The sequence below is a fragment of the Strix uralensis genome, chromosome 24, assembly GCF_047716275.1.
Source record: "Strix uralensis isolate ZFMK-TIS-50842 chromosome 24, bStrUra1, whole genome shotgun sequence".
NCBI classification, from domain to species: Eukaryota; Metazoa; Chordata; class Aves; order Strigiformes; family Strigidae; genus Strix; species Strix uralensis.
This window is the reverse complement of record NC_133995.1, coordinates 2,361,861-2,385,543: the sequence shown is the minus strand read 5'-3', so window position 1 is coordinate 2,385,543 and position 23,683 is coordinate 2,361,861. Positions and strand designations below refer to the sequence as shown.

General features: G+C 54.8%; 1 protein-coding gene across 5 annotated transcripts in view; it reads right to left on the bottom strand.

Annotated features, from left to right (window-relative positions):
• The window catches only part of CACNA1S (calcium voltage-gated channel subunit alpha1 S), a 51,712-nt gene that overhangs the window by 17,763 nt on the left and 10,266 nt on the right, over positions 1–23,683 (bottom strand). For 3 of the 5 annotated variants that reach the window (XM_074893918.1, XM_074893917.1, XM_074893919.1), the window contains exons 4-27: positions 17,176–17,315; positions 16,500–16,633; positions 15,758–15,910; positions 15,267–15,472; positions 14,611–14,714; positions 12,748–12,896; positions 11,663–11,744; positions 11,013–11,173; positions 10,063–10,288; positions 9,341–9,548; positions 8,904–9,024; positions 8,298–8,412; positions 8,080–8,173; positions 7,234–7,303; positions 6,893–7,025; positions 6,482–6,611; positions 5,666–5,725; positions 4,954–5,060; positions 4,435–4,522; positions 4,075–4,182; positions 3,189–3,241; positions 2,077–2,223; positions 1,595–1,796; positions 51–209 (exon numbers count right to left, since the gene is read on the bottom strand). In XM_074893918.1, coding sequence (XP_074750019.1) covers positions 51–209; positions 1,595–1,796; positions 2,077–2,223; positions 3,189–3,241; positions 4,075–4,182; positions 4,435–4,522; positions 4,954–5,060; positions 5,666–5,725; positions 6,482–6,611; positions 6,893–7,025; positions 7,234–7,303; positions 8,080–8,173; positions 8,298–8,412; positions 8,904–9,024; positions 9,341–9,548; positions 10,063–10,288; positions 11,013–11,173; positions 11,663–11,744; positions 12,748–12,896; positions 14,611–14,714; positions 15,267–15,472; positions 15,758–15,910; positions 16,500–16,633; positions 17,176–17,315 — 3,150 coding nt within the window. Of the gene's footprint in view, positions 1–50; positions 210–1,594; positions 1,797–2,076; positions 2,224–3,188; positions 3,242–4,074; positions 4,183–4,434; positions 4,523–4,953; positions 5,061–5,665; positions 5,726–6,481; positions 6,612–6,892; positions 7,026–7,233; positions 7,304–8,079; positions 8,174–8,297; positions 8,413–8,903; positions 9,025–9,340; positions 9,549–10,062; positions 10,289–11,012; positions 11,174–11,662; positions 11,745–12,747; positions 12,897–14,610; positions 14,715–15,115; positions 15,233–15,266; positions 15,473–15,757; positions 15,911–16,499; positions 16,634–17,175; positions 17,316–23,683 lie in introns of those variants that run through there. The other 2 variants (XM_074893920.1, XM_074893921.1) reach the window with 2 other exon arrangements.

Below are 23,683 nucleotides of genomic sequence, written 5' to 3'. Positions count from 1 at the left end.
ACTGCCCTGCACAACCCCCCATCACCCGTGGTGGGCACTGTACCCCTTACCTGCATGCCCAGGCAGATGGTGTTCAGCAGGATCAGGAAGAACATGAGGTACTCAAAGTAGGAGGAGGTGACCACATACCAGATCTGGTACTGGTAGGGGTTCTTGGGGATGTAGCGCCGCAGCGGGCGAGCCTTCAGTGCATACTGCACACACTGGCGCTGGGGAGGGGAGCACAGGTGTGACCCCATGGCAGGGCACAGGGCAGGGTCAGGGGCACAGGCCCAGAATCAGCACCACTGGCAACACTGCACATCCCCAGACACGAGTTGGATCCCCCCTTCTCTCCCAGCCCAGCCACAGTGATGGTTCAAGTATCTGCTGTGCTTCCTACAAACAAACCCCAGGGCACTCACATGGGACCAAGTTTCCAAAGCCACTGCTTGCCTCCAAAAACTGCCACGCTGCCCTTGTACCAACCCCTCCAGTCCCGAGCATGCCTGGTTATCACAGCACTTCCCCAAGGTCTCTCAGGGCTGACCAAGAGCCTCCTGAAGACATCACATGAACCAGAGGTGAAGAGGGCACTGAGTTTTCTCTCTGCACCTGAGAGGTGCTGAGCAGGCCCCTCCTTCCCCAGCAGGCCAGGTCCACCTCTGCTGGGTTCACATGCAGCTCACATCACCCCGGCACCCCCAGCTCACGGTGCCCGTGCTGCCTCCGCAGGCTCACTCAGCACAGGAGCGTGCCAGCACCTCCTTCGGGCCAGCAAGCATCCCGGTCTAGCTGTCCTCCCCAGCGTGTGCCATGTCCTCTGCCAATGCCAGTCTCACTTCTGCTGCCTTCAACCTTGATGTCCCCAGCCCGAATCACAGCATGACAGCATCACAGAAGGGCTGGGAGTGGAAGGTTCCTCTGGAGGTGGTCCAGTCACAGTTCCCTGCCCAGCTAGCACATGCTGCCCAGGACTGCGTCCAGTTGGGTTTTGAATACCTCCGAAGATGGAGACTTCACAACCTCTCTGGGCAACCTGTTCCAGTGCTTGACCACACTCACCATAAAAAAGGGGTTTTTCTAATGTTGAAGTGGAATTTCTTGTTTTCTTCAGTTTGTGCCCACTGCCTTTTGTCCTGTCACTGGGCACAACTGAAAAGAGCCTGGCTCCATCTTCCTTACAGCCTCCCAGTGCGTATTTATACACATAGGTAAGATCCCTATGTGCCTTCTCAACACCACTCAGCTCTCAGCCTCTTCTTATATGACAGATGCTCCAGACTCTCAATCATCTCAGTGGCCCTTTGCTGGACTCAATCCAGTACGTCCATGTCGCTTCTGTACTGGGGAGCCCAGAACCAGACTGAACCCTCTGCCCCAGCTCAGTCTGGGCACCCTACCCGCACCAGAACACCCGCTCCCTGGTCCACTCTGCCTTCCCCTTGCGAGGCCTGCGCTGTGCCAGGCCTGGGTCCAGCAGCGAACAGACCTGGGGCAAGTTCAACTCGTCTGTGCCTGCAGTACCACCACTATGGGCTGCCCCAAAGCAGCCAGGCTCAGCTGGGCCAGATCCTGGGCCCTCCATCTTGGCCTATCCCAGCAGTCTCATTACCTGGTTCTTGTCCAGCTCACAGTTCTTGTACTCGCTCTCTCCCTGCTCCTGGAAGGTGACAATGACAAAGCCCACAAAGATATTCATCATGAAGAAGGCAATGAGGATGATGTAGATGATGAAGAACATTGCAATCTCCACCCGGTAGTTGTAGATAGGGCCTGTATCCTCGGCGTTAGTGTCAATGGCCATGTATAGCAGCCTACAGGAGGGAAAGCAAGGCAACAGAGATCCTAATTAGGTGGGAAAGACCATCTTTCCCCTTGAAGGTTATGGAGACCTCTGGGGACATCCCAAATCCAACACCGGTGGGACAGGGCTGCTGAGATGACCTTGTCAGCTCCATAGCCACTGCCAGGATGGCCAGCCCTGCTCCTCCGCCTGGGCAGCTCTTCTTTCTTTACCATGGTAAAGGCCTGCTGCAGTGACCTGCTCCCAGCACAGACCCATCCCTCGGAGGCCCCGCGCGCAGCCAGACTCACTGTGGCCAGCCCTCGAAGGTGGAGACAGTGAAAAGCGACATCATGGCTGAGAAGACGTTGTCAAAGTGGAAGTTGCTGTGCAACCAGACACGCTCCTGTAGCTCAATCTGCGTGGGGTCCCCGTCCACGTAGTTGATGAAATAACCCCTGCAGCAGAAGGGATGCGGTGCTTACCAGGCAGGGCCCCCTCCAGCCCACCCGCTGCGGTGCTGGCCCAGGGTTCTTTCACAGAATCCCAGAATCATTCAGGTTGGAAAAGCCCCTCGGGATCATCAAGTCCAACCCTCAGCCCGACTCTACAAAGTTCTCCCCTACCCCACATCCCCCAACAGCTCATCCAAACGGCCCTTAAACACACCCAGGGATGGGGACTCCACCCCCTCCCTGGGCAGCCTATTCCACTCTCTGACCACTCTCTCTAGGAAAAATTTTTTCCTCCTGTCCAGTCTGAACCTCCCCTGTTGCAGTTTAAAGCCGTTCCCTCTTGTTCTGTCACTAATTCCCTGTGAGAAGAGACCAGCACCAACCTCTCCACAACGTCCTTTCAGGGAGCTGTAGAGAGTGATGAGTCTCCCCTCCCCTTCTCCTCCTCACACTGAACAGTCCCAGCTCCTTCAATGGCTCCTCACAGGATTTATTCTCCAGGCCCTTCCCCAGCCTCGTTGCCCTCCTCTGCCCTCGCTCCAGCCCCTCGAGATCTCTCTCGGATTGAGGTGCCCAAAACTGGACACAACACTCCAGGTGTGGCCTCACCAGTGCAGAGCACAGGGGGACTGTCACCTCCCTGCTTCTGCTAGTCACACTATTTCTAGCACAAGCCAGGATGCCGTTGGCTTTCTTGGCCACCCGGGCACACTGCTGGCTCATGTTCAGCTGCTTGTCCATTAGAACCCCCAGATCCTTTTCTTCCAAACAGCTTTGGTCCCTGGGAGGGCAGGATAGCCCTGTGCTTGCTTCTGATTTATTTCAGGGTGAGGGAGAACAGCACGAGACCTCAGCTCTGCTTTTTGGATGCAACATCCCCATGCAGGAACACAAGTGGCCCCTGCCACACCCCCCCCTCCCATCCCTGGCCACTGCCCTGCTGGGGCTGAGCTGCAGCGAGCTCTTACCTGCATTCCTTCTCCGTCATCTTGGATGGATCTGTGCATCTATAGAACTTGCCCTGCATTTAACAGAGATCAGAAGAAGCTATGATTTTGCTGTGACTTCAGAAGCCCTGGGGAGTTTTGACTTTTTCACAGCCCACCATCAGTCCCTACCCTGCCTCCACGCTGACTCTGGCCCCTGCCTCACCCCACCGCTGGCTTCCCCACTGGGCATGCCAATGCAACCCAGTTCACAGGGTGTTTCAGGAGCCATAGCAGACCCTGGGGTCAATCCCAGGCTGAGATAAGTTGCCTAGTGATGGATACAAATCTTCCAGGGCCCTGAGCTGAGACCTATCTAAGTCATCCTATCTGGGAACCAACTATTTGGAAAATAGGGAAGAAAGCAGTAACCACAGAATTAACTAAAAGTTAAGGTATGCTGACAGGTCTGCTCAGTCTGCAGGGTGTCCCGAAAGCTCCTCCCATGGCTGGGAATTTAAGCTCAATTATTATAACAAAGCTGAATTCAGCCAGGGCCAGCTCTTGCCAAGGCCCAGAGAGCAAGAGTAGTGCTGTGAAAAAGGAAACACTTTACATCCAAAGTGCAGAGGAAGTCAGAAGCACTTGCTGCCTTAGAAAGGGGAAACTGAGGCACTAAGTGAGGTGAGGCAGCTGGTCCCTTTATGTGTGCTGCCTGGATGTGGCAGTATCCTGAGTGTTTCCTGCTCTCCTTCCACTACCAGGCGGTCTGCTTCAGGCAGGTCGGTCTTCTTGCAGAGCACAGAGAGTATGGCCTGTGCTGACCTCAACACTGGGAGACACCATCCCCAAGAGCTACGACTAGAAGAGCCTGTCCAGGATGTGCCTGAGCAGGACGTCTCTCCTGCCCCTTTGAGACACCTCTCACCTTGAAGAGCTGGACCCCAATGCAGGCAAACATGAACTGCAGCAACGTCGTGACGACCACAATGTTACCAATAGTCTTGATGGCCACGAACACGCACTGGACCACGTGCTGAGAGAGTCAAGGACAGCACACACGTGAGCACAGCTGGGGCCAGTCCCTGCTGCGTGTCCCACACCCTCTCACTGCAGGGATGGGCCCCAGGAAGACGGGAGCCTGCTGAGAGCAGCGGGGCGGGGCAGATCCCTTCCACAGATGGGGAGTGGGAACGGGGCTCCCGGTCCCCCAAACCCCACAGGGCACGACACCTGCCACATAACCTCATGTGAGGCCGAGGACCCCCAGCCCCAGCCTCCTTCTTACCTTCAGCCCCTTTGCCCTGTTAATGGCTCGCAGAGGCCTCAGCACTCTCAGCACCCGGAGGATCTTCACCACTGAGATGGTACTGGACCTGAGGAGGAAGGCAGAGCTGACATGGGGAGATTCCCCTGCCCAGGCCAGCCTGGCACAGCCTCACCAAGAAGCCACAGAGGCCAGGCTGGGACCAGGGGTGAGGGGCAAAGGGATGGCAGAGACATGCAGGTGTCACTAAGCCATCACCCCACATAAGGCCAAGGGACACTGGCAGCTGGAGAAAGCAGCTCCAAATTTAATTCCTACCCAGATCTTCACCTTTGCCACTCAAGGAGTTTGCCTCCCTGCCTCCCAGTTGTCTGTGCCCTGTCCCCCTCAGCATGATTTTATGGACACTAACACATGGAGTAGTGCCCAGCCCTTGAGCTGGCTGCTCCTCCTCCATCCAGCACAGAGAGCTGCAGCAACCAGCGGCCCTGCCAGGTTAAACAAACTAGTGCCCACCCTGTGAAGCATGGAGGTGCTTACTCGATTCCCATGGAGATGAGGGAGACAGCGACCACCAGCAAGTCGAGGATATTGAAAGAGTTCCTGCAGAAGGAGCCTTTGTGCAGGAAAGCACCATAGGCTGTCATCTGGGGAGCACAAGGAGTTAGAAGAGAGGCCAGGCAGGGGTCAGGGCCATGGTCCCTCCACAGCACTGGGGTGGACAACGCACGAGGGGCTTCCCACAGCTCCATGGCCTGAGGACCCTGTCCTGCTCAGACCTCTACCTCTGCAGTCAGGCTTCAGCTAGAAATCCTCTGAACTGTACCGGCTGGAGACAAAACCCTTCCCAGTCATTCAGCAAATTAAAGAGGAAACGAGTAAAGAGACTTGGAGTAAAGAGACACACAGAAGCTGCTTGAATTGCTGTTTTACTCCACAGATTTCCATTGCTTTCTCTTTCTCAGAGTTTTTAAGCGCGTGTCAGAACGAAAACGCTGGTGCCGTGGCCCATCTGTGTCACAGCACAGCTGACTTGGCTGCCTGACTTCACTGGAGGGGACACGCGGCCTCTGGCACAGGTCACGTACCACCTAGACTGCACAAACTCTGGGGCTGTGAGGATCAGCCGGCAGCTTCTCCTCGCTGAGACCTCCAGCTTGTGCCCAAACAGCATGAGTGCTCACAGCCAGAACAGTCCAGACCTGTGTGCTGGTCATGTGCATGGCCAGGACCAGAGGGCAGAGGGACTCACCTTCAAGACAATTTCGACTGTGAAGACAGAGGTGAAGCCAATGTCAAAGTATCCGAGAATCTGGGGACAGAAGCACCAGAACTGGATGAGATTTGGGTGACATGGGAAATGCTCCAGTGTGTTCAAACAACCAACATTGTAGTTTTGCTCTCCACTCTGCAGACTGGGGAGCCCATCTGGCTCAACAGAGCCTGCAAACCCAGTGCCAAGAAGACTCCTGAACTTCCCTCAGCTTTGCTGATTTTCCCCAGTGCATGACCCAACCCGCAGCCTGGGACCAAGCTCTCAGTTTCCAAGTGAGTGAGGCTTGACCTGATTCACCCGAAAGCATCTGATCCCCCAAAGCACTGAGTGCTCTGGGAATCTGTCTCATGTGGGACCCCCCAGTCCCTGCCAGACACTGCAGGGGTGCAGACCTGTTTGTGCCTCGTGTGGCTACTACTGCTCCACGCCAGCAGCATTTCAGGGTGCTAAACACACCGGTGGTCCAGTTTGCCACCACACAGGATGTTCCCACCCTCAATAAGCCACAACAGCCTTGGACCAAGGTACCTCACACACACTGTCAGGTGGATCTCTTCACCCAGAAGTAAACTGAGACATGGAGCAGTAAAAACTCATCCCAGCTATGCCGTGAATGGAAAAACACAACCAGCCTCTCCTCCCAGAGTGTACTGCCCTCCCAGACGCAGGGATGAAATCACAGCCACCTGCCTAGGCATGACCTCTGGCAAGCAGGTCTCTGCTTACTAGGGAGTTGGGCATCTCCATGAGGTCTCCCCCACCCATCCCAACCCTCCACAGCTACACGGGCACCTGGTTGCGGAAGGACTCAGCCCGGATGGGATCCTCAGCTGCCAGCGAGATGCTGCTGAGCAGGATGAAGAGCAGGATGAAGTTAGTGAACCAGGTGGCATTGACAATTCTGTGACACAGCATCCGAAACCTGCCAGGGACAGAAACAGCACGAGAAGTTCCATGGGGCCAGAGGGACATCAGATAGGGCCATGGTAGCCTGGAAGAGTTATGGCTAAACCTGGAGGACAGGAAAGCCCTAGGCATGAAGGGGTGTCCACGCCAGCCCTTCCACAGAGACTTGTCCCAGGGAGCTGGCTCCCTTCAGAGCTGGCTGTTACACACTAGTAGGACCCCACTGGGAAGGGCTGGTGCCAGAGGTATTTGGGCCAGGCCTGCCTCCACAAGACAGGGAGAGGGGTCACTGCCTACTTGTTGGTTGGGCTGAAGATGAAGAAGGAGCTGGCTTCAGGCATGGGCACGGCTTTCTCTTTCAGCTGTAGCTCTGCGAGCGGACGTGGCCGAGGACTCAGGGGGATTTCAGGCTCATCTTCCTCATCGTCACCTGCAGGGTGGCCATGAGGAGGGAAAAGGAAAGAATCACCCAGAGAGGGAGAGGGAATGTGACCTTATGGACAATTCTCTGACCCTGTGATCCCGGTCTGGCATCTGTGCCAGAAGGACCCTCAGACCCTGCGGCTGGCAGAGGGTCACCACATCCTGAGCTCCTCACACAGCCAGGGTTCTCTCTGCCTGCCAGGGACAAGTCTTACCTGGGAAGTCTGCAGAAGGGTAGGGGTCTTTGATCTCATTGACATTGGATTCAAATTCATCCACTTTTAACTGAAACAAGGGAGAGACAGAGAGGAGGACATGCAGCTGTGTGTGCCACTATTGCTGTCAAATTTGCATGTTGGCCAGACCCTCTCATCTTGGAAGCCATGTGGGGCAAGCAGTGCCTCTGCATTTGGCCTGTACAGCACCAAGCACAAGGAGTCCTGGCCCAGGATGGAGCAGGATGAGGGGAAACACCACAGGGATCCTGCAATCTGAGCAAAGGGTAATACCAAGAGGACAGGACATGGGAACGTGTGCTGGGGAAGAGCCTGGGGCCATGCACCTATACCACGGGTGGAATAAGACAGAGGGTGACTCCTGGGTGAGCTCCCATGGGGCATCTCTGGAAGGTGGATAGGGAAGTAGCTGCTGGCCAGATGCTTATGAAGCAGCTGGGCACACAGTCAACACAGCTGAATAGAGGGTTTTCATACAGGGTGTGCTGGTGTGGACATAACGAAGGTCTAGGATGCTGCTGACCTGCTCTGCTCCCCTCCACACTGGTGCGCACCAGCCCACCTCAACCACTGACAACTGGCTGTGGCCAAGGAAATGAATCAGAGGAAGAGGATCCTCAGCAATGGGCCTGTTTCATCAGGCAGCATGTCCTGCCTGGGCCCAGAGAGCCCCCATCACCAGAGGATGCTGAGGTGAGGCGTGATTCTGGCCCAGAAGAGTCCAGACCCAGGCTGGCTCCAAGTCTTTGTCACTCCTGGCTGGTGGGGAGAGGAGCCTGGTCCCTCACCAGGAGCTCCACAAAGCCCAGCCCCACCAGCACTGACCTTGGCTGTTGTGGGAATCCCTTCTCCCTTTGGTTTCTGCTCAAGCTTCTTTGCCAGCATCTGCTTCTCATCTTCAGACTTCTCTGGGTAAGCTCTGAGTGGAGAGGAGGGGAGAGCAGGAACTGAACTCTGGGTAGGGGCACGGGCAATGCCGTTCTGTGCCCTCACACCAAAGCACCTGTTTGGGAGCTCCCACTGCCAGGGACTGCAGCACTCACCTGGACATCTTCCGCCGCTTGCGTTCCTCTGCTTTGGCCTTCTGGGCTAAGGTCAGGCTCTCGGCCTCGGCCAGGTTATCGACTGCGATAGCCAGGAAGACATTGAGGAGGATATCTGGAGGGACAGTGCTAAGGACGTGAACGTGGTTACTGTTTGGAGGATGTGGCCAGAGCTGTCCATGGTTTCCAGGGTGCCCTGAGAAACCTTCCTGGAGTTGAGCCCATGAGATAACCCTGGCTGGCGATCCCTAACCCTGCACCCGTCCCTGCGAGTACTCAGCTCTGGGCTGGCTGCCCTCTCTCTGCCTTGGCTCAGTCTGTCCAGCTCAGATTTGTTACTGCACTGACTGATGGCTGAATCTACACCTGCCAGTCATCCAAACCTGCCCCGTGGTGTGCTTTCCTCCAGACTCCAGATCCCAGCCACCACCGATGCAAGTCCAGAAGCCTGTGTTTTGTTCCCCTGCTATTCAGAACTGACAAGCTTAAAGCAAGCACTGAAAAGCTTAAGGAAGCCCCCGTTTCCCCACCTTCACAGTCCTGTGTAGCTGATGTTATGGGGCTGGGTACAGAGAGCCTGGGCCTGGCTTTGCAGGCAGAGGATACAGTTCCCACAAACGAAGAGGATGATGAAGTAGATGCAGACCAGCATGCCAGGAAAGGATGGGCCCCCGTAGGCCATGATCCCATTGTACATGATTGAATTCCAGTCCTCCCCGGTCAGGATCTGGGAGCAGAGCAGAAATGGGGACTCAAGAGCTCCCACAGCAGAGCACAGAACTCCACAGCTTGATCCTGCCCTCCTGGCTCCAGCACCAAACCCTCACAGCCTAGGGGCCAAACCCCACCTCCCTGCTTAGCCCTGAACCTGCACTACTGCTTGTGACCCCAATCACATTTCCCTGTTCCTGCCTCAAAGTTACATCACCTCCCACAAACCCACATCTCTCTGAGCCCCACCTCTTGCCAGGAGAGCCACAGCCCAGGTGAGGCTCCCAGCAGCTTGTCCTCCAGCCCCCGCAGCACGTCCCACAGCCTCATACCTGGAAGACACTGATGAGGGCCTGGGGGAAGTTGTCGAATGTGCTGCGCCGCACTTCCATGTCCTCGAAGTCAAACATGCCCCCAAAGAGCTGCATGCCCAGCAGTGCAAAGACAATGATGAAGAGGAAGAGGAGGAGGAGCAGAGAGGCAATGGAGCGGACCGAGTTGAGCAGGGAAGCCACCAGGTTGCTCAGGGATGTCCAGTACCTGGGGAGAGGAGAAACAGGAGTGTGAAGGAGTGGGGAAAGCTGTGGGCAGGCTGCAGGGAACAGATCACCTGGCCCAGGGGGGATGTACCCAGCAAGGGGGGCTCTGCACCAGCACCCAGCCAGGCCCAGGAGGTGGAACTGAAGCTCCAGGTGTGGTGTGACAGGCGAGACACCCTGCTGCCCGCACAGGGCACCAGCAGGCAGGATGGGGAAGGGGGGAGAACACACAGCGGGTTGGTGCCAGAAACAGAAGCCAGGAGTCCCGACCCACAGCAACCCCGTTTACAACACCCCAGAACACAAAGCAAGAGGGACCCCAGGAGATTTCCAGCAAGCCCTGCTCTGTCCTCCTCAACGCTCCCAGACCCTGTACCGGAGACAGAAATCCCCAGCTTGGCCTTGCTCCTCCATCCAGGAGCTACCAGCTCTGCTCATGCTGCAGCCTTCCGCGGGGACAAGGCCAGTGATGCCTGAGGACCGTGAGCCACCAGCACCCAGAGCTCCCTCCCCACCTGGTGATCTTGAAGATGCGGAGGAGTCGGATGCAACGCAGCACAGAGATACCCAGGGGCGACAAGGTGCCGAGCTCCACCAGGATGGTCTCCAAGATCCCCGCACACACCACGAAGCAGTCAAAGCGGTTGAAGAGCGACATGAAGTACTGGCGCAGGCCCAGTGCATACATCTTCAGCAGCATCTCAGCCACAAAGAGGGCTAGCAGCACCCGGTTGGCATTGTCTGGGGCAGGAGAACCAACCCATCAGAGCATGAACCTCTTAATCTCAGCGTGGGACAGCAGGAAGGGAAGGAGGGCAGTGCTCTCACCTCCCTTCTCTGCCGACCGTGACCTGAGCTGCAGCTGCAGCAAATGCTGCTGTTCAGGGAACACACAGGAGAGGAAGACGAGGAGAAGGGTGACGTGCAACCGCGTGCTTGTACGTGAGAGAGTGGCTGTACTGGCACGTGAGTCCGTGCAGTGGGTGCATGTGTACTGAGCTGTGTGCGTGTACACGCGCGGCTGAGCTGTGCACGCGAGTGCACTGCTATACTCCACGGGAGTCTGCGTGTGTGTGTGTGCAGGCAGTGTGACTGCTGCATAAATGTGTGCGGCTGCACTGCGTGAGTGCGTGCAGTGTGTGTTTGTGTGTACTATGAGTGTACAGGTATAAATGTATACGCTCTGTGTGTGTTCACCACGCAAACCCATGTCCCTGGGAATATATACACTGTGCAGCTATAACTGTATGCACTGTGTTCAATGTGCAGTTGTGTGCCAGTGCAGTGGGGGTGGTGTACACACACTTGTGTGCAAGCTGTGTTTGTGTGCGTGAGCAACTCTGAAGGTGTCTACCAGCCCCTGTGCCGTGCTGGTGTGGCTGCGCATGCACAGTAAGAGTTCACACACGTTTCCAGGGCAGCAGGGTGTCCCCAGCCCTCCCTCTCCCTCAGGCTCTTTGCTCACCTTGCACCTGCGTCAACCATTCTGGCTGGAGGTGGTGCTCAGAGGCGATGGAGAGGGTGTTCAGTGCCACCAGCAGGATGACAAGCCAGTAGAAGAACTTGGACTTCACCACATCCCTGCACTTCCTACGAAACATTCGGTTCCAACGCCTCCACTGACGGCTGCAGAGACGGCCAAAGGGTCAGCCTGGGGCTGTGCCTGCAGACTGCAGAGCAAAGCCACCCCTGCTCTCTTCTCCGGGGGCTGTCCCTGAAAAGTGCTGCGAAACACAACCCTGCCCCTGGCACTCGGTGCGTTCACTCAGCATTGCAGTTCATTCACACAAAGACCTCCTGGTTCTTTTGGCCTATGGTCACCTTTGGGTGGCTGCTACAGGCCCAGTTCCTAAATCACAAGACATGGGCCATGAGAGGATGCTTGGAGCCTGGTCCCAAAATGAAGAGGTTGATCACCTTGAAGTGGCTTTTTGCCAGTACCAGAGCAAAATTCCGTTTGCTCCCTGCAATATTTGCATCTCCTGAGTACACAGTCCCTAGCTCTCCCCCAGAAGCTGGTGGGTGACAGGAAAGCCTGGCCCAGCCAGGACAGCAAGCGAGAGACTGTGCAGCCCACACGCTGTGCAGCAGATGGTTCAACCAGAACATACTTACAAGTAGAGAATCCACTTGTTCATGCCCTCAATTTCATACAAGCTCTCTGTCTCTGATCCTCCTTCATCTGACGGCATCATACCTAAGGAGGAAACGACATCCCAGGCTTTCCTTGGAGCCCTTGGGAAGAACAGGTAGGAGGGAATCTCTCCCAGCAGCACATCAGAAAGAGCCTCCCCATCAGAAGTGAAATCAAGAAACGCCATCCCAGGGAGACAGCAGCAAGAGTTGGGGCAGAAGATTTTGAGTGTCAGGTGCAAATCAAGTAGGAGGCACCAGGAACACCTGCCCTGCAGCAAGAGCAGCAGCAAGCCAGAGAGGCAGCCTGAGGAGACAGCAGCTGTACGTAGGCTGCGAGACACTCCCAGCACGGAGAAAACTGGGGACAGTTGTGATCTGAGTAAATGCTGAACAGGAGGTTTATAAGAGCACTGGCAACAGGCGTGGAAGAGGTGTTTTGACTTTCCCACTGTTTCCCAAGGATCTCTGCACACATGTATCACTCAGCTTGAGGCACCACAAGTTATTTCAGTAGGCAGGGTTGCAATAGCAGATCCAGCAGCTCAGTGGCAGAGCTCCCCAGGCCTTGCTGAGCCTTTAGCTGGATGCCTGTGTATCCACCTCCTTCCCTGAGCCACTTCTAATTCCTTAAAATTGTCAAGCAATGGCAAGAAATTCATGCATGTTAAGAGTGTGAGCTAGCAACCCTGCAGTCTGCCTCTGCACACAAAAGTGCACGTGCTCCTCATGGCTTCTCATGGCCACTGCAAGTGCATTTTGCCAAAGGAGACCCAGACCTTGCTGGCAGTCTGCAAATATTAAATACAGTGATTGAGGTGGAGATTTAGCATGAGGGCAAAGTTATTGCTACTTTGGGTCAGATTCAACAAAATGATTCAGGAAAGAAAAAAAAAAACAGAGAAAGGAAACTGTTCTGCAGAAGTCAAAGCATTTTGTTTCATAGGTTTTCAAGCAAAACGAGTCTTTGTGACTTCTCCAGAGGTCTCTACCCTGCCTCGCTAGGATGGTCAGTGCTAGGAACCCAACCCTCATGCTAAGGGTCTTTGACCAAGCAGAGCTGGTACCTTCTCCCCTGGCTCGGTCACTGTCCATGACCTCAGCATGGGTGATCCAGTCCATGTAGCCCTTCAGATCCTCCTCCAGCTGCTGCTTCTCCCGCAGCTTCTGAAACGTGCCCCGCGACTTGGCCTTCTCACGCTCCTTGGTGAACTCGCTGGGACAAGGCAAGCAGCAGAGTGAGACTCAGGAGGGGGACAGTGTGGGGGGCAGGTACCACAGCCCTGTGCCAGGCCAGTCCTTGTAGAAAGAGAAAAGCCTGGAATACCCCACCACCTAGTGCTACCACTAGATTTAGTGACTTTCCTCTTTCTTGGCCCTGTTCCATGATGCAAGATCACGGGGAATCATTACCTAACACACGATAGCAGGCAGGGTTTCTTCCCCACCACTGGCTGTTCTGTGGAAGCTCCTTGCTGCAGGATGCTAATGCTAAATGTTGGAGGCTGTGGGATTCTCCAGCCCTGCTAAGGATTAGAGCAAGTGGGGTCTCACCCATCTTGGGGACAGAAGGCTGCCCCAAGCTTTCCATGTGGGGAAGGTGAGCTCATCACATAGCAAGTAGACAAGACACTCTTTTCACAGTAACATAGAAAAGACAAGTCTGCCTTCTCTTCTCATCCTTTTTTAATTAATTTATTTTCTCTCCTGGTATCTGGCAGGACTGTAGATCTGTTGTCCAGCCAATCTGGTGCTGCCACATGTTAGCAATAGGTCTCAGACATTATAACAATAATTAGACATACTAAGCCTCAGGACTTGTCAGGCCTCGTCTGGATTTTCCTGATCTCAAGCATATTTTAACTGTATTTGCAAAAATATTTCAGAAACTTTTGCTGTGCCTGCAACTTGCTCCAGGATCAGACGGCTACTGTCCACCTCACCCTGCTGTTACAGCCAGCTTCATACAAGGGTCAGGTGCCACTGGTCTGTCTTGTGGTTTTAAGCTTATTTTAATTATATTAACACCAAATTTGTTTTAACCTTGTGCAGTTGTATGGTTCTTGCCATAGAAGAGGACTAACAAATCCGAGTAATTTGGGTATAACTAACCCTGTGAACTAACAGAGATGATGAGTGCGATCCACTTGCACACACAGGACTGAAACATAAAAAACGACCCTGAGCCTACACAGAACTGAGGAGAAAAGCCCCCCTCACTCCCCAGGACAACACACACTTCCCAGCAACAAAATCAGGATGTTGGCACCTCACCACAGCAATGCACCAGAGCGCTGAGCGCTGCACCAGAGAAATTTTGTGCAAAGCAGCTTTAACTGTACTCCTATGGGAATGAGCACTACTTGAGTCATTTGGCACAGAAGTGTTATGATCACTGTAACCAGGCTGATGATAGCTCATTGTTGTATTTGGGTGAGACTGTTGAAGAATTAATTAGACTAACAATAATTCTCTTGGCTTCCTTGCGTTCACATCAAAGGTGTTAGGTTGGCCATAAGGACATCGTGTGTGCTCACAACAGGACGGCAGCACTGTGGGTACCGGTGTGAACGGGTGTCTCAACCCACAGCAGTGGGGTAAGGACTGATACTCTGAGCTCCCTGCTCAGCTTTTGCTGTGAGTGATGGCAGACCACACTCCAGACACCTAATAATGTGCTCCATGGCTGTGTTTGCTGACAGCTGCTTGTGCAACAGAAAAAAGATTTCTGTGTTAGGTGTTGAGCTAAAATCTCAGTCATGAACACTGACACAAGAAGTAACTCAAGGCTCAGGGTTTCTAAGCATGCAAAAAAAAGGGAGAGGAATGGGAGAGGAAAATGAACAGAAACTTTTCCAGGCTTTCTTCTTGTATCCACACTCTGATCACGCTCACTGATCTGCTGGCAGAAAGGACAGGGTGGCACTTACCCACTGAGCACCCCCAGCACCAGGTTGAGAACGAAGAACGAGCCAAGCAAGATGAGGCTGACGAAGTAGATCCAGGGCCATTCGTTCCCAATGGCATCATTTACCTGGCAAGGAGAGAGGCAGATGAAGCATTCTGAACACACTGTCTGCTGTCTTAGGGCCCCCTGAACGGCCTCTGGGAGCCTTGCCCCCTCTAAAGTGAGTGCTTGCAATGGCAGCAGATAAACCTGACTCTGAGCTCTGGCTCCTTATGACTCTGCATCTGGTTTTAGTGGAGGTAAAGCCAGACCCAAGCATTTTGGGAGCAGATTTCAACATCAGCCCCATGCCTAAGCCTCAGCAAAACAGTCTACCAAGGACTGCAAAACATGGGGTCTTGCTGGAGAAGCATCCACCAGCCAGCCATTGTCTGTGCCCTTCACAGAGGTGGGAGCTGGAGCACCCTCCTGTCTATCTGGAGAGTGAGGACAGCTGGGCAGTGCCTGCAGAGGTGCAGAGGACGTGCCTGGTACACTATGGGATGTGCTGGGTGGGGACAGGATGCTTTTCACTGGTGGAGAGACCTGGTCCTGATATGGGGTCCTGTGTCCTGGAGGGAATTCCCCAGCAGTCGCCTCTGCCGCACTGGGCACCGAGCCCAAGCTGCTGGAGCCTACCCAGTAAAGGACTTCAGTCCAGCCCTCCATGGTGATGCACTGATAGACAGTCAGCATGGCAAAGCCGAAGTTATCGAAGTGAGTGATGCCGTCGTTGGGCCCCGGCCAGCCGCTTCGGCACTCGGTGCCGTTGATGCTGCAGTGTCGCCCGTGCCCAGAGCTGGTGCATGGGGCTGGCTTCTCTGTTCCCACCGTGGCAATCACATCTGAGGGGGAAAGCCGTGGTGTGACCAGCAGGTCAGGCCAAGTACAGCAGGTCCCAGCACCTCCCAGCCTCCTGCAGAAGCTTTCCAAAAGGGGCCCCTTTCACCACCTCCTCACACCACGCACCATCACCAAGCTGCGTGCTGTACCAAACCTCCTTCAGTCCTGCCACACTCCCAGGCCTGACGCTGGGAAGACCAGACTTTCTGCTACCCACAGAACCTCTGTGCTCCCCACAGCAGCCACAGAGACATCTCTGCCATATCCCCCCCCCGCCACAGCCCCACCTGTCCCGAGGTAGTAGCAGGTCTTGTGCATCTTGCCCTTGAAGAGCTCTTGCCCGACAATGGCATAGATGATGATCATGAAGAGGACCAGCAGGGCGATGTGGAGCAGGGGCACCATGGCCTTGATGATGGAGTTCAGGACGACCTGAAGGCCTGCACCAAGAAGAAGGGAGAGGAGGTTAACCACTTCCAAAACAACTTCGGGTGCACCTTGCATTCCTGCCAGCCCCTCTGCCAAACAGCCTCTGAAATGCCCCGTGCCAAGGGAAGAGGGGCACAGATAGGTTGGGACTGAAATCTCTGAAGCAAGAAACCCTTTCTCTACCCACCATGCAAACATGTGGAAGACTCCAGCAGAGTCAGGCACCAGGCAGTGCTGGAGGCTGCTTCGTGCCCCTCCATTTGTTCTGTTGCTCTTATCCTGGCTGTATTCACATGAGTTATGGGAGAAGGAGATCCCTGCCCTGAGAACCCAGAGTGAGGTCCTGGCTCCTTTCACAGTGGCCACCCAAAGGTGCTGACACTGAGCCACAGAGGGAGCTCTATGTGTGCCAACCTGCAGATCCCCAGTGTTGACAACTGCAAGCTGTAGGGATGAGCAAGAACCTGTGGCTCCTCCACACCCACCCTGTGGTTGGGCTTGATCCAGCAGCAACAAGAAACCTGCCCCATGGCCCCCCACCCCGGCCAGGGTTCAATCCACCCGCCAGCCCTTCATGCTGGCAGAGCACCTAGCACCCACTTGGCACTCCAGACACCAGGCGCAGGGGTCTCAGCACACGAAACGCTCGCAGGGCCTTCACGTCAAAGCCGCCTTTTCCACCCGAAGTCCCTCCCTGCTTCGCATTGACCTGCTCCAGGGTCATGGTGATAAGCCTGAAAGAGCCAGGGCACAGAGCAGGGAAGGAAGGGGGAGAAGCAGAAGGAAGGACAGGGAGAAAGAGAAGGGCATGAGGACGGAGGCCAAGAAATCTGTGCTAAGGATTCAGAGCTCTGCGGGCAGGAAAGCAAGGGACAGGACTCTGCCAGCCGTGGTCAGCCTGACCCAGGGAACAGCTCTTGGCTGTTCAACTCCTGGGTGAACTTGTGGCTGGGCACCCCTCTGCTGGGTGCCACCTCCACTGCTGAGCAGTCGGGGTCCTCCCATGCCCTGGTGCCCAGTGGACCCTCTCCCTGTGTGCCAAACCCCAGAGGACCCCCATGCCATTCCCATTCTCCAGGGAAAGGAGACCTAGGAGGTGTTAAGGAGTCAGACAGGAAGAAAGAAACAGGAGTTAGAGAGGATCCGCGGGGATGTCAGGGCATGGAAAAGGGGCCCGTGGGAAAAGGCCATGAACTGAGTCTACAAGTTACCCCCAAACCCACTGCAGTCACTAGAAAAATCGATGTTGCCCAGCAGCTTCCCCTCCTTGCATTACCCTAAAGACACGATGGAGAAGTCGAGCACGTTCCAGCCGTTTCGGAGATAGGCATCCGTATGGAAAAGGAACCCGTAGGCAATTATCTTGAGCATCGCCTCAATGGCAAAGAAGATGAGGAAGGCGTATTCGATCTTTTCCTGGGGATTAGGAAGGCAAGCAGGAGACGATAGGCCATTAGAGCAGACTGTCACCTCCCTTGGCATCACCACCATGCATGGTGGCCCCTTGCATCTCTGGATCAGCCCCCGCTGTCAACCCATCTGTGATCCCCCCCACAGCAGGCAGCGCTGTGGCTACCCGGGGCAGGAAGGGGTGGCATGATGAGCCACCACATGCCACTCTCTGGCTTGCAGCATGATCCCCCGCATCCCTTCAACAGCACGCTGCCAGGACCGTGCCCCTGGACGATGGCTGTTCTTACAAACTACACTGGCAAAGCCACCACTTCCCAACCCAGCACCCAAAGGTGCCTGGCGCAGGGCACTGCACTTCTCTGGTTCTCCTGCCTTCTGCCTCACCCTCCCATTCTCCCACAGCCTTCCTCCCAGAGGCAGCACTGACACCTTCTCCTCATCCTCTCCAGCTGAGGGCTTGCTGGGTCTGTCCTGGAGACACCACACAGTCACCACGGGACAACCAGCTGCATTATGGCTTCCCTTGTGCCCTGGGCTCCCACAGAAGCGAGGCCGTGGGCTCAAGAGCTCCTGCCTAATGCCAGATGTCTGCCTGCCAGACTGAGCTGCTAGAAACTGGTCTGGGGGCTCTGCTGGGCAGAGGCGTTGCACCCACTTCTGGTGGGACCTGGCACCCCACTGCAGGGGCTCGGCACAGCCCTGCAGCCACAGGGCCCAGAACAACTCATCTTTCCCTGGACCGCAGCCAAGAGCTGCCTGTGCCCACCTGGTTCTGCCTGTCACTGCGATCACTGCCCTTGCTGCTGATGGCCCTTTCCAGACTGGGATTAAAATCCCTCCGAAGCAGCCAGATGGATGGGGCTATTTATAGTTCTGGTTTTCCATGGCCCCTCTCCTCCATCTGCACCCCATGAAGGGCAAGGAGCATCCCTGCTCGGGCTCTGCAGGGAATTGCACCCAGAAAGGCAGAAATGCCTCTCTGAGACCAAACTGGGGGCGGGTCTCCACTGTGGAAGGCTGCAGTGCTGTGAGCACATCTTCCTTCCATGGTCCCTCTGCCTTGCCAAGTGGAAAATGATGTCCATTTAAGAAACCAGGGCCAGGACTCAGACAGCAGCATTGCTTGCTCAATTACCATGTCCAAAAGCAGTGGTCACACCAAGTGTCCCTGTATGACTGTCACCCATGTAAGTGCCAGTTCCTTGCTGGACCTGAGGGCAGCAATGGTAGGAGTAAAGACCTAAGCACTGTAATTATTGGTGTTATCAGGGCTCTGTCTTCAAGGTTTTAGCTAAGGCAACTCAACACCACTCGCCTCCCCCCCTTATCAGTGACAGATCACCTCTAGGCTGTCCCAAAAGCCTGTCCTGGCAATCCCAGACATGTAAATACAATATCGTGAGGGTCATTTCAGGTACAGAGGGACTGCAGAGCTGCACCAGCAGCCAGTGGTGCGGTGAGGCATCACCCCTGCTGAAAATGGAGGAGAAATGGGGGAGCCCACTGCAAGCTACAGCAGCCCTGCAGCTGCCAAGGCCCAGGCGGTGAGTGTCAGGCCCCAGCACTGCAAAAATTTATTCCTTGACCCGCTTCATCCAGCAGGACAGAATCAGGTTTTAGGGTCTCCAACTAGCAGGGATCTCCCTCTAAAAACCCCCTGCCCAGAATCGAAAGGTGACTTGCTACTCCTTGGAGGTCCCTTTGAGAAGCCCAAACCACATGAATGGTGCTTTGGCCAGATCCAACAGTGTTTGCCCACCATGTACAGCCAGTGAGCTGCAAGGTTCAAACCTGGGCAAGTGCAGGCCAGCAGGCAACCCCCTGTAACCTGGCTACATTCCCTCCATCCTGGGAGAGGCAGTAATTGCAAATTTCCTTGCAGTACCAGCTCACTGTTGTGCTTTGCAGACCCAGCATACACGGAGCTGGATCACCCTGATCTGTCCTGCTGGTATCACCCCTCTAGCACAAGGAAAAGTCTTGGCATGGCCAGTATGAAGGCTCTATGCAGCAGTACAGCTGGACAGGGATCTGGCTATAGGGATCCCCCATCACCCGTCCTACAGCTGTGGGTCCAGTGCCCCCAGCTAATCTGGCTGTAAACTGTGGGCAACTGTTGATGTTTGCGGAGCAAGAGAAGACAGGCCCCTGACTATGAAGACATCTCACAAGTGCTGCTGCCAGTGGACTGAAGTGGTGTGGGCTTTCAGTGGGGCAGGTCATGGCAAACCCCCTCTGGATCGTCCAAGTGGTAGGTGTAGCTGCAGGAAACATACTGGCAATGAAACTCATGCGGCTACAAAGCCAAGTCTTGAGCCAGGGCAAACTTACTGCCACCTCCAGGTACCAGCAGCAGGAAGCTAAGCGATATTTTGTCCTGGGAGACAGGTCAAGGACGGCATGTCCTGCACCTGGTGCAGACCCTACTTCATGTGCCCGGGCTGATTTGAGAAGAAATCAGTCATGCACCTCCCCCAGCTCTGGTGCTGCCCATGCTGCAGGTCAGCACAGAGACTGAACTCATGCCCCACGTGGCCACCCCGTGCCTGGGCCATGGCAGACCCTGCGAGCCAGGCACACACCATGTACAGGCACAACTCCGCTGGCTTCATTGAAGCCCTGGGCAGCTTCTAGCAGCTGAGGACCCACTCTATGCCACCACCACCCACCGTCCCCTCATCATCCCCAGAATTCAGAGCTGGCGACCCATGATGGCAGAGCTGGGATTGGGTGTATGAAGATCACAGCCTTCAAAAAGCCACTATAAAGAGAGGCAGGTCTTTATAACACTGGGCTGCTACACACATACATGCTTCAGCCATGTTAGGGGACACAGAGTAACCTCACCTGCGGGTGCTGAACGAGCCCCAGAGCAGCAGGAATAACAGTGTGCATCATGCTAATGCAATGCAACATGACACAGCTCCAGCCTGCTCAGCAGTGTCAGCTCCCAGCCCCTGTGGCCACACAGGGCTCTCCAGAATGAGTCCCAGCTCCATGTCCCACGGAACAGGGGGAGCAGGGCTTGGATAAAGCCTCCCAGCTGGACAAAGTTGGGGATACATGGTGAGGGGACAGTGTGACCAAAACACAGCCAGATAGCCACCCCTGCTTCCCCCATGTGCACACTCACAGCACTCACACTCCTCCCTGACCCCTCCAAACTGTCCCCAGCCTCCTGCCCTCCTCCGTGCCCTCTGTTCCTGCTCCTGCACCATCAGCCCCTGCACCTCTCCTAGAGCCCCTCAGTCGCAGTCAGGCCCTGCTCCCCTTTCCCCCTGCAGCTCCAGCCCCCATCACCTCCGCTGTCTCACACCACCCTTCACTGCTAGGCTGAGGGGTGGCCCTTGCCATGGCTGAGGCAGTGTCACAGGTCACAGGAGGTCTGAGGCTGGCAGAGATCTCTGGAGACCACCTAGTCCAAGCCCTCACTGCTCAAAGGAGGGCCAGCTTATAGTGGCTTGCTCAGAAATTTGTCCATGCAGGTTCTGAATATCTCCACAGACTCCAGAACCTCCCTGGGCAACCCATGCCAGTGTCTGACCATCCTCCCCAGTAAAAATGGTTTTTGTATGTGCACCAATGGGCCACCCAGAATGCACACGTGGACTGTCTGTACCCAGACATGCAGGGCAGGTAGCTGTTCTACCGAAGTCTTTCATAAGGGCTTTTTAAACATAAAACACCCATAAGGGTGTTCTCCAGAGGCTTGCAGCAACCATGCTTTGCAAAACAGAGTAGCTCTGTGTCTTCCTCCCCTTCCCCTGAATGCAGATGAGACAGGGAGAAGGGGACAGGACAGATAACGAATGTATGGGAACACAGTTACAGCAATCTCATAGGCTCCCCTTCCTTTGGAAATCAAGATAAAAATGAAGGCTGGAGCAAGGCTCCTTTGAGTCCGTGGTGGGAAACCCTGGTACCTGGCATGGGAAGGGCACAGGGGAAGGCAGGCAGGCCCCTTAGGGCTGCTCTGAACCATGGCCAGGAACAGACATGGAGAGAAACATCTCTGCTTCTCACAGTGGCCTCTGGCATAGCAGGGGGAGAGCTTGGGATGGGGAGACACGCAGGAAAGAATTTGGGAGAGTTTTTGAACCGTTTGCACAAATGTTTTAGAGCAGGTGGTTGGATTTGATGATCTCCAGAGGTCCCTCCACCCTCAGCTGCTCTATGATGCTTTTCCTGCCATATGCTCCAGCCACAGCTCCTCCTTTCCCATAAACAAGTGACAGACAAACCCCAGGGCTGCAGAGGCAGGAACCAAAAAAGCAATAAACCTCTCCAGCAGCTATGCAAGCACAGAGGGGCCAGGCCCTACAACAAGTTGTTCCCCATTGTGTCTCTCTCACTCACTGTCCACAGCTCCTCATTGCTCCATGTCCCTTCTCTGTCACACCAGCTGCCTCACGCCTGGTCAGGTGTCTGTGGGACACCTTGGTGGCATTCTTGAGGGTTATCCCTGGACTGCTTGGTTTGAAAAGGTTTTGCTGGGTGCTACTACCTCAGTCAGCAAAACCATGGACAGGAAAATGATTTGGACACAGTACAGCTGACACCTGTCAGCCCCAGGGTGTGGAGAGCCCAGCTAGAGGAAGAGAAACCCAGAGGAGCTGCAGCTAATCCACCCTCCTCCAGGGCTGGGAGCAGACAGTCAGCAAGGTCCCTTCAGAGGAAGCCTTGCTGTGGAGCTGGGGACCATGGGGCATCCTGCTTGGTGGAGCAGGCTTGGGAAACTGCTGTATTTTTACTGGCATTCAGGACAAGTGGTCAGCTCTGCAGGCCCAACTGGAGGGTGAGAGCTGTGCACCAGCAACAGGCAGCAAAAGTCACAGCTGGGATCTGTGCAAAGGGGAGGTGAAATCCTCTCACCAGCTCTGTCCACAGGGGAAGGGAGCCTGAAAGAGTGCAACCTTGTGATGGTGGGGCTGTATATGAAAAGGCTCCCAGGGTGGCCAAGCACCCATAAGCAGGGCCAGGAAGGGATGGCAACGGAGAGATCAGGGCGCCTGGCTCAGCTGCCTACCCAGGCAGGAGCCAGGGAGGCTGCTGGGTTTGCCAAGCCACAAGCTGGGCAGGGTGCCAGCCCTTGACAGCGGCCCCAGCCCAGAGTGAAGGGGAAGACTGAGGCAGGGGAAGCTCAAACAGCTCCATCCTTATGGGCATCCCTCAAGTTGCTGGGTGAAAGAGCAACAATAGGTTCTGAAGTCCCATGTACCGAGTCTGTGCATGGAGATGTGCAGCTGTGTGGTCTATTCTCACAGCTATTAGAGGATGATCAAGGGTGATCCTAAGCTCTACGAAAGCCACATGTAATCAGGACTGTTCTGCAGTGAGAAACCCATGTCAGCCTCACGGGACAGACACCCAACAGCAGGTACTTGTTCTTCAAAACCAGCCCTGAGCCAGCAATCTCTGCTCCAGGACTGCTAGACAGAGTCAGCTGCCCAAACAGCGGTTTTCAGTGCCACTGGAGATACCCCAGGCTACAGGAGACAGTCCTGGGGTGGCAGATGTTACACAGGACCCACAAGCAAGTCACACCCCTCCAGAGCAGCAGATAGAGGTCTAGGACACCTGCAACAGCATCAGATGCCCATATTCCTGTAACAGAATTGTGTCTGGGGCTGTGTTCAGGCTTTAAAACACAAGGGTCCCCTGACCCCTGTGGCTGAGATACAACCCAATGCAACCCAAAATGGTGGGATTGTCAGAAACTTGCTCCTTTATATTAAACACCTACCTGAACACAAAGCCATTATCTGTGATACTAACAGAGTGCCTACACACAGGCCATTACCTGTGTTAAGAGTGTCTTCTGTACATCTTGAGCTTCAGCTCTGTCCCCGACTCACCAGGCCGCATGTTCTACCCAATATTCTTACAAAGCACATGGGACTCAGCCCAGCTGCTTTTGGATGCTCTGAAAGGGTGGCCTTCCTCTAAGCAGTCACCCTTGGGTCCCATTAGTGGGGGAAAAATAGGTTCTTTAGTGTGTGCAGCATGTCAAACACCACCCCCCAGAAATGCAGGAGATCAACTGCCCTAGGAGACAAACCCTACTCTAAATTTGCCCTTACTTCTCCATTGACCATAAACAAAGTCCAGGCAGCCAGCTCACATGCAGACATCTGTATTTTCTTGGGTGAATCCCCTTGAATAACTTGCCTTGCTAAACACTTTCTTTCTGAACTTTCTTGCTCCTGAAGCAAGACTTCCAGTGAAAGACAAACAGTATAATTTGGAGCTCACTGATAATTTTGGAAACTCAAGTCAAAGTGAAAATAAATGCTGTGAATTTTTGATCAAGTTGAAAAGTCTAAATCATTTCATCAAGGTCAAAGAAAATATTTTGATTTCATTAGAATTAA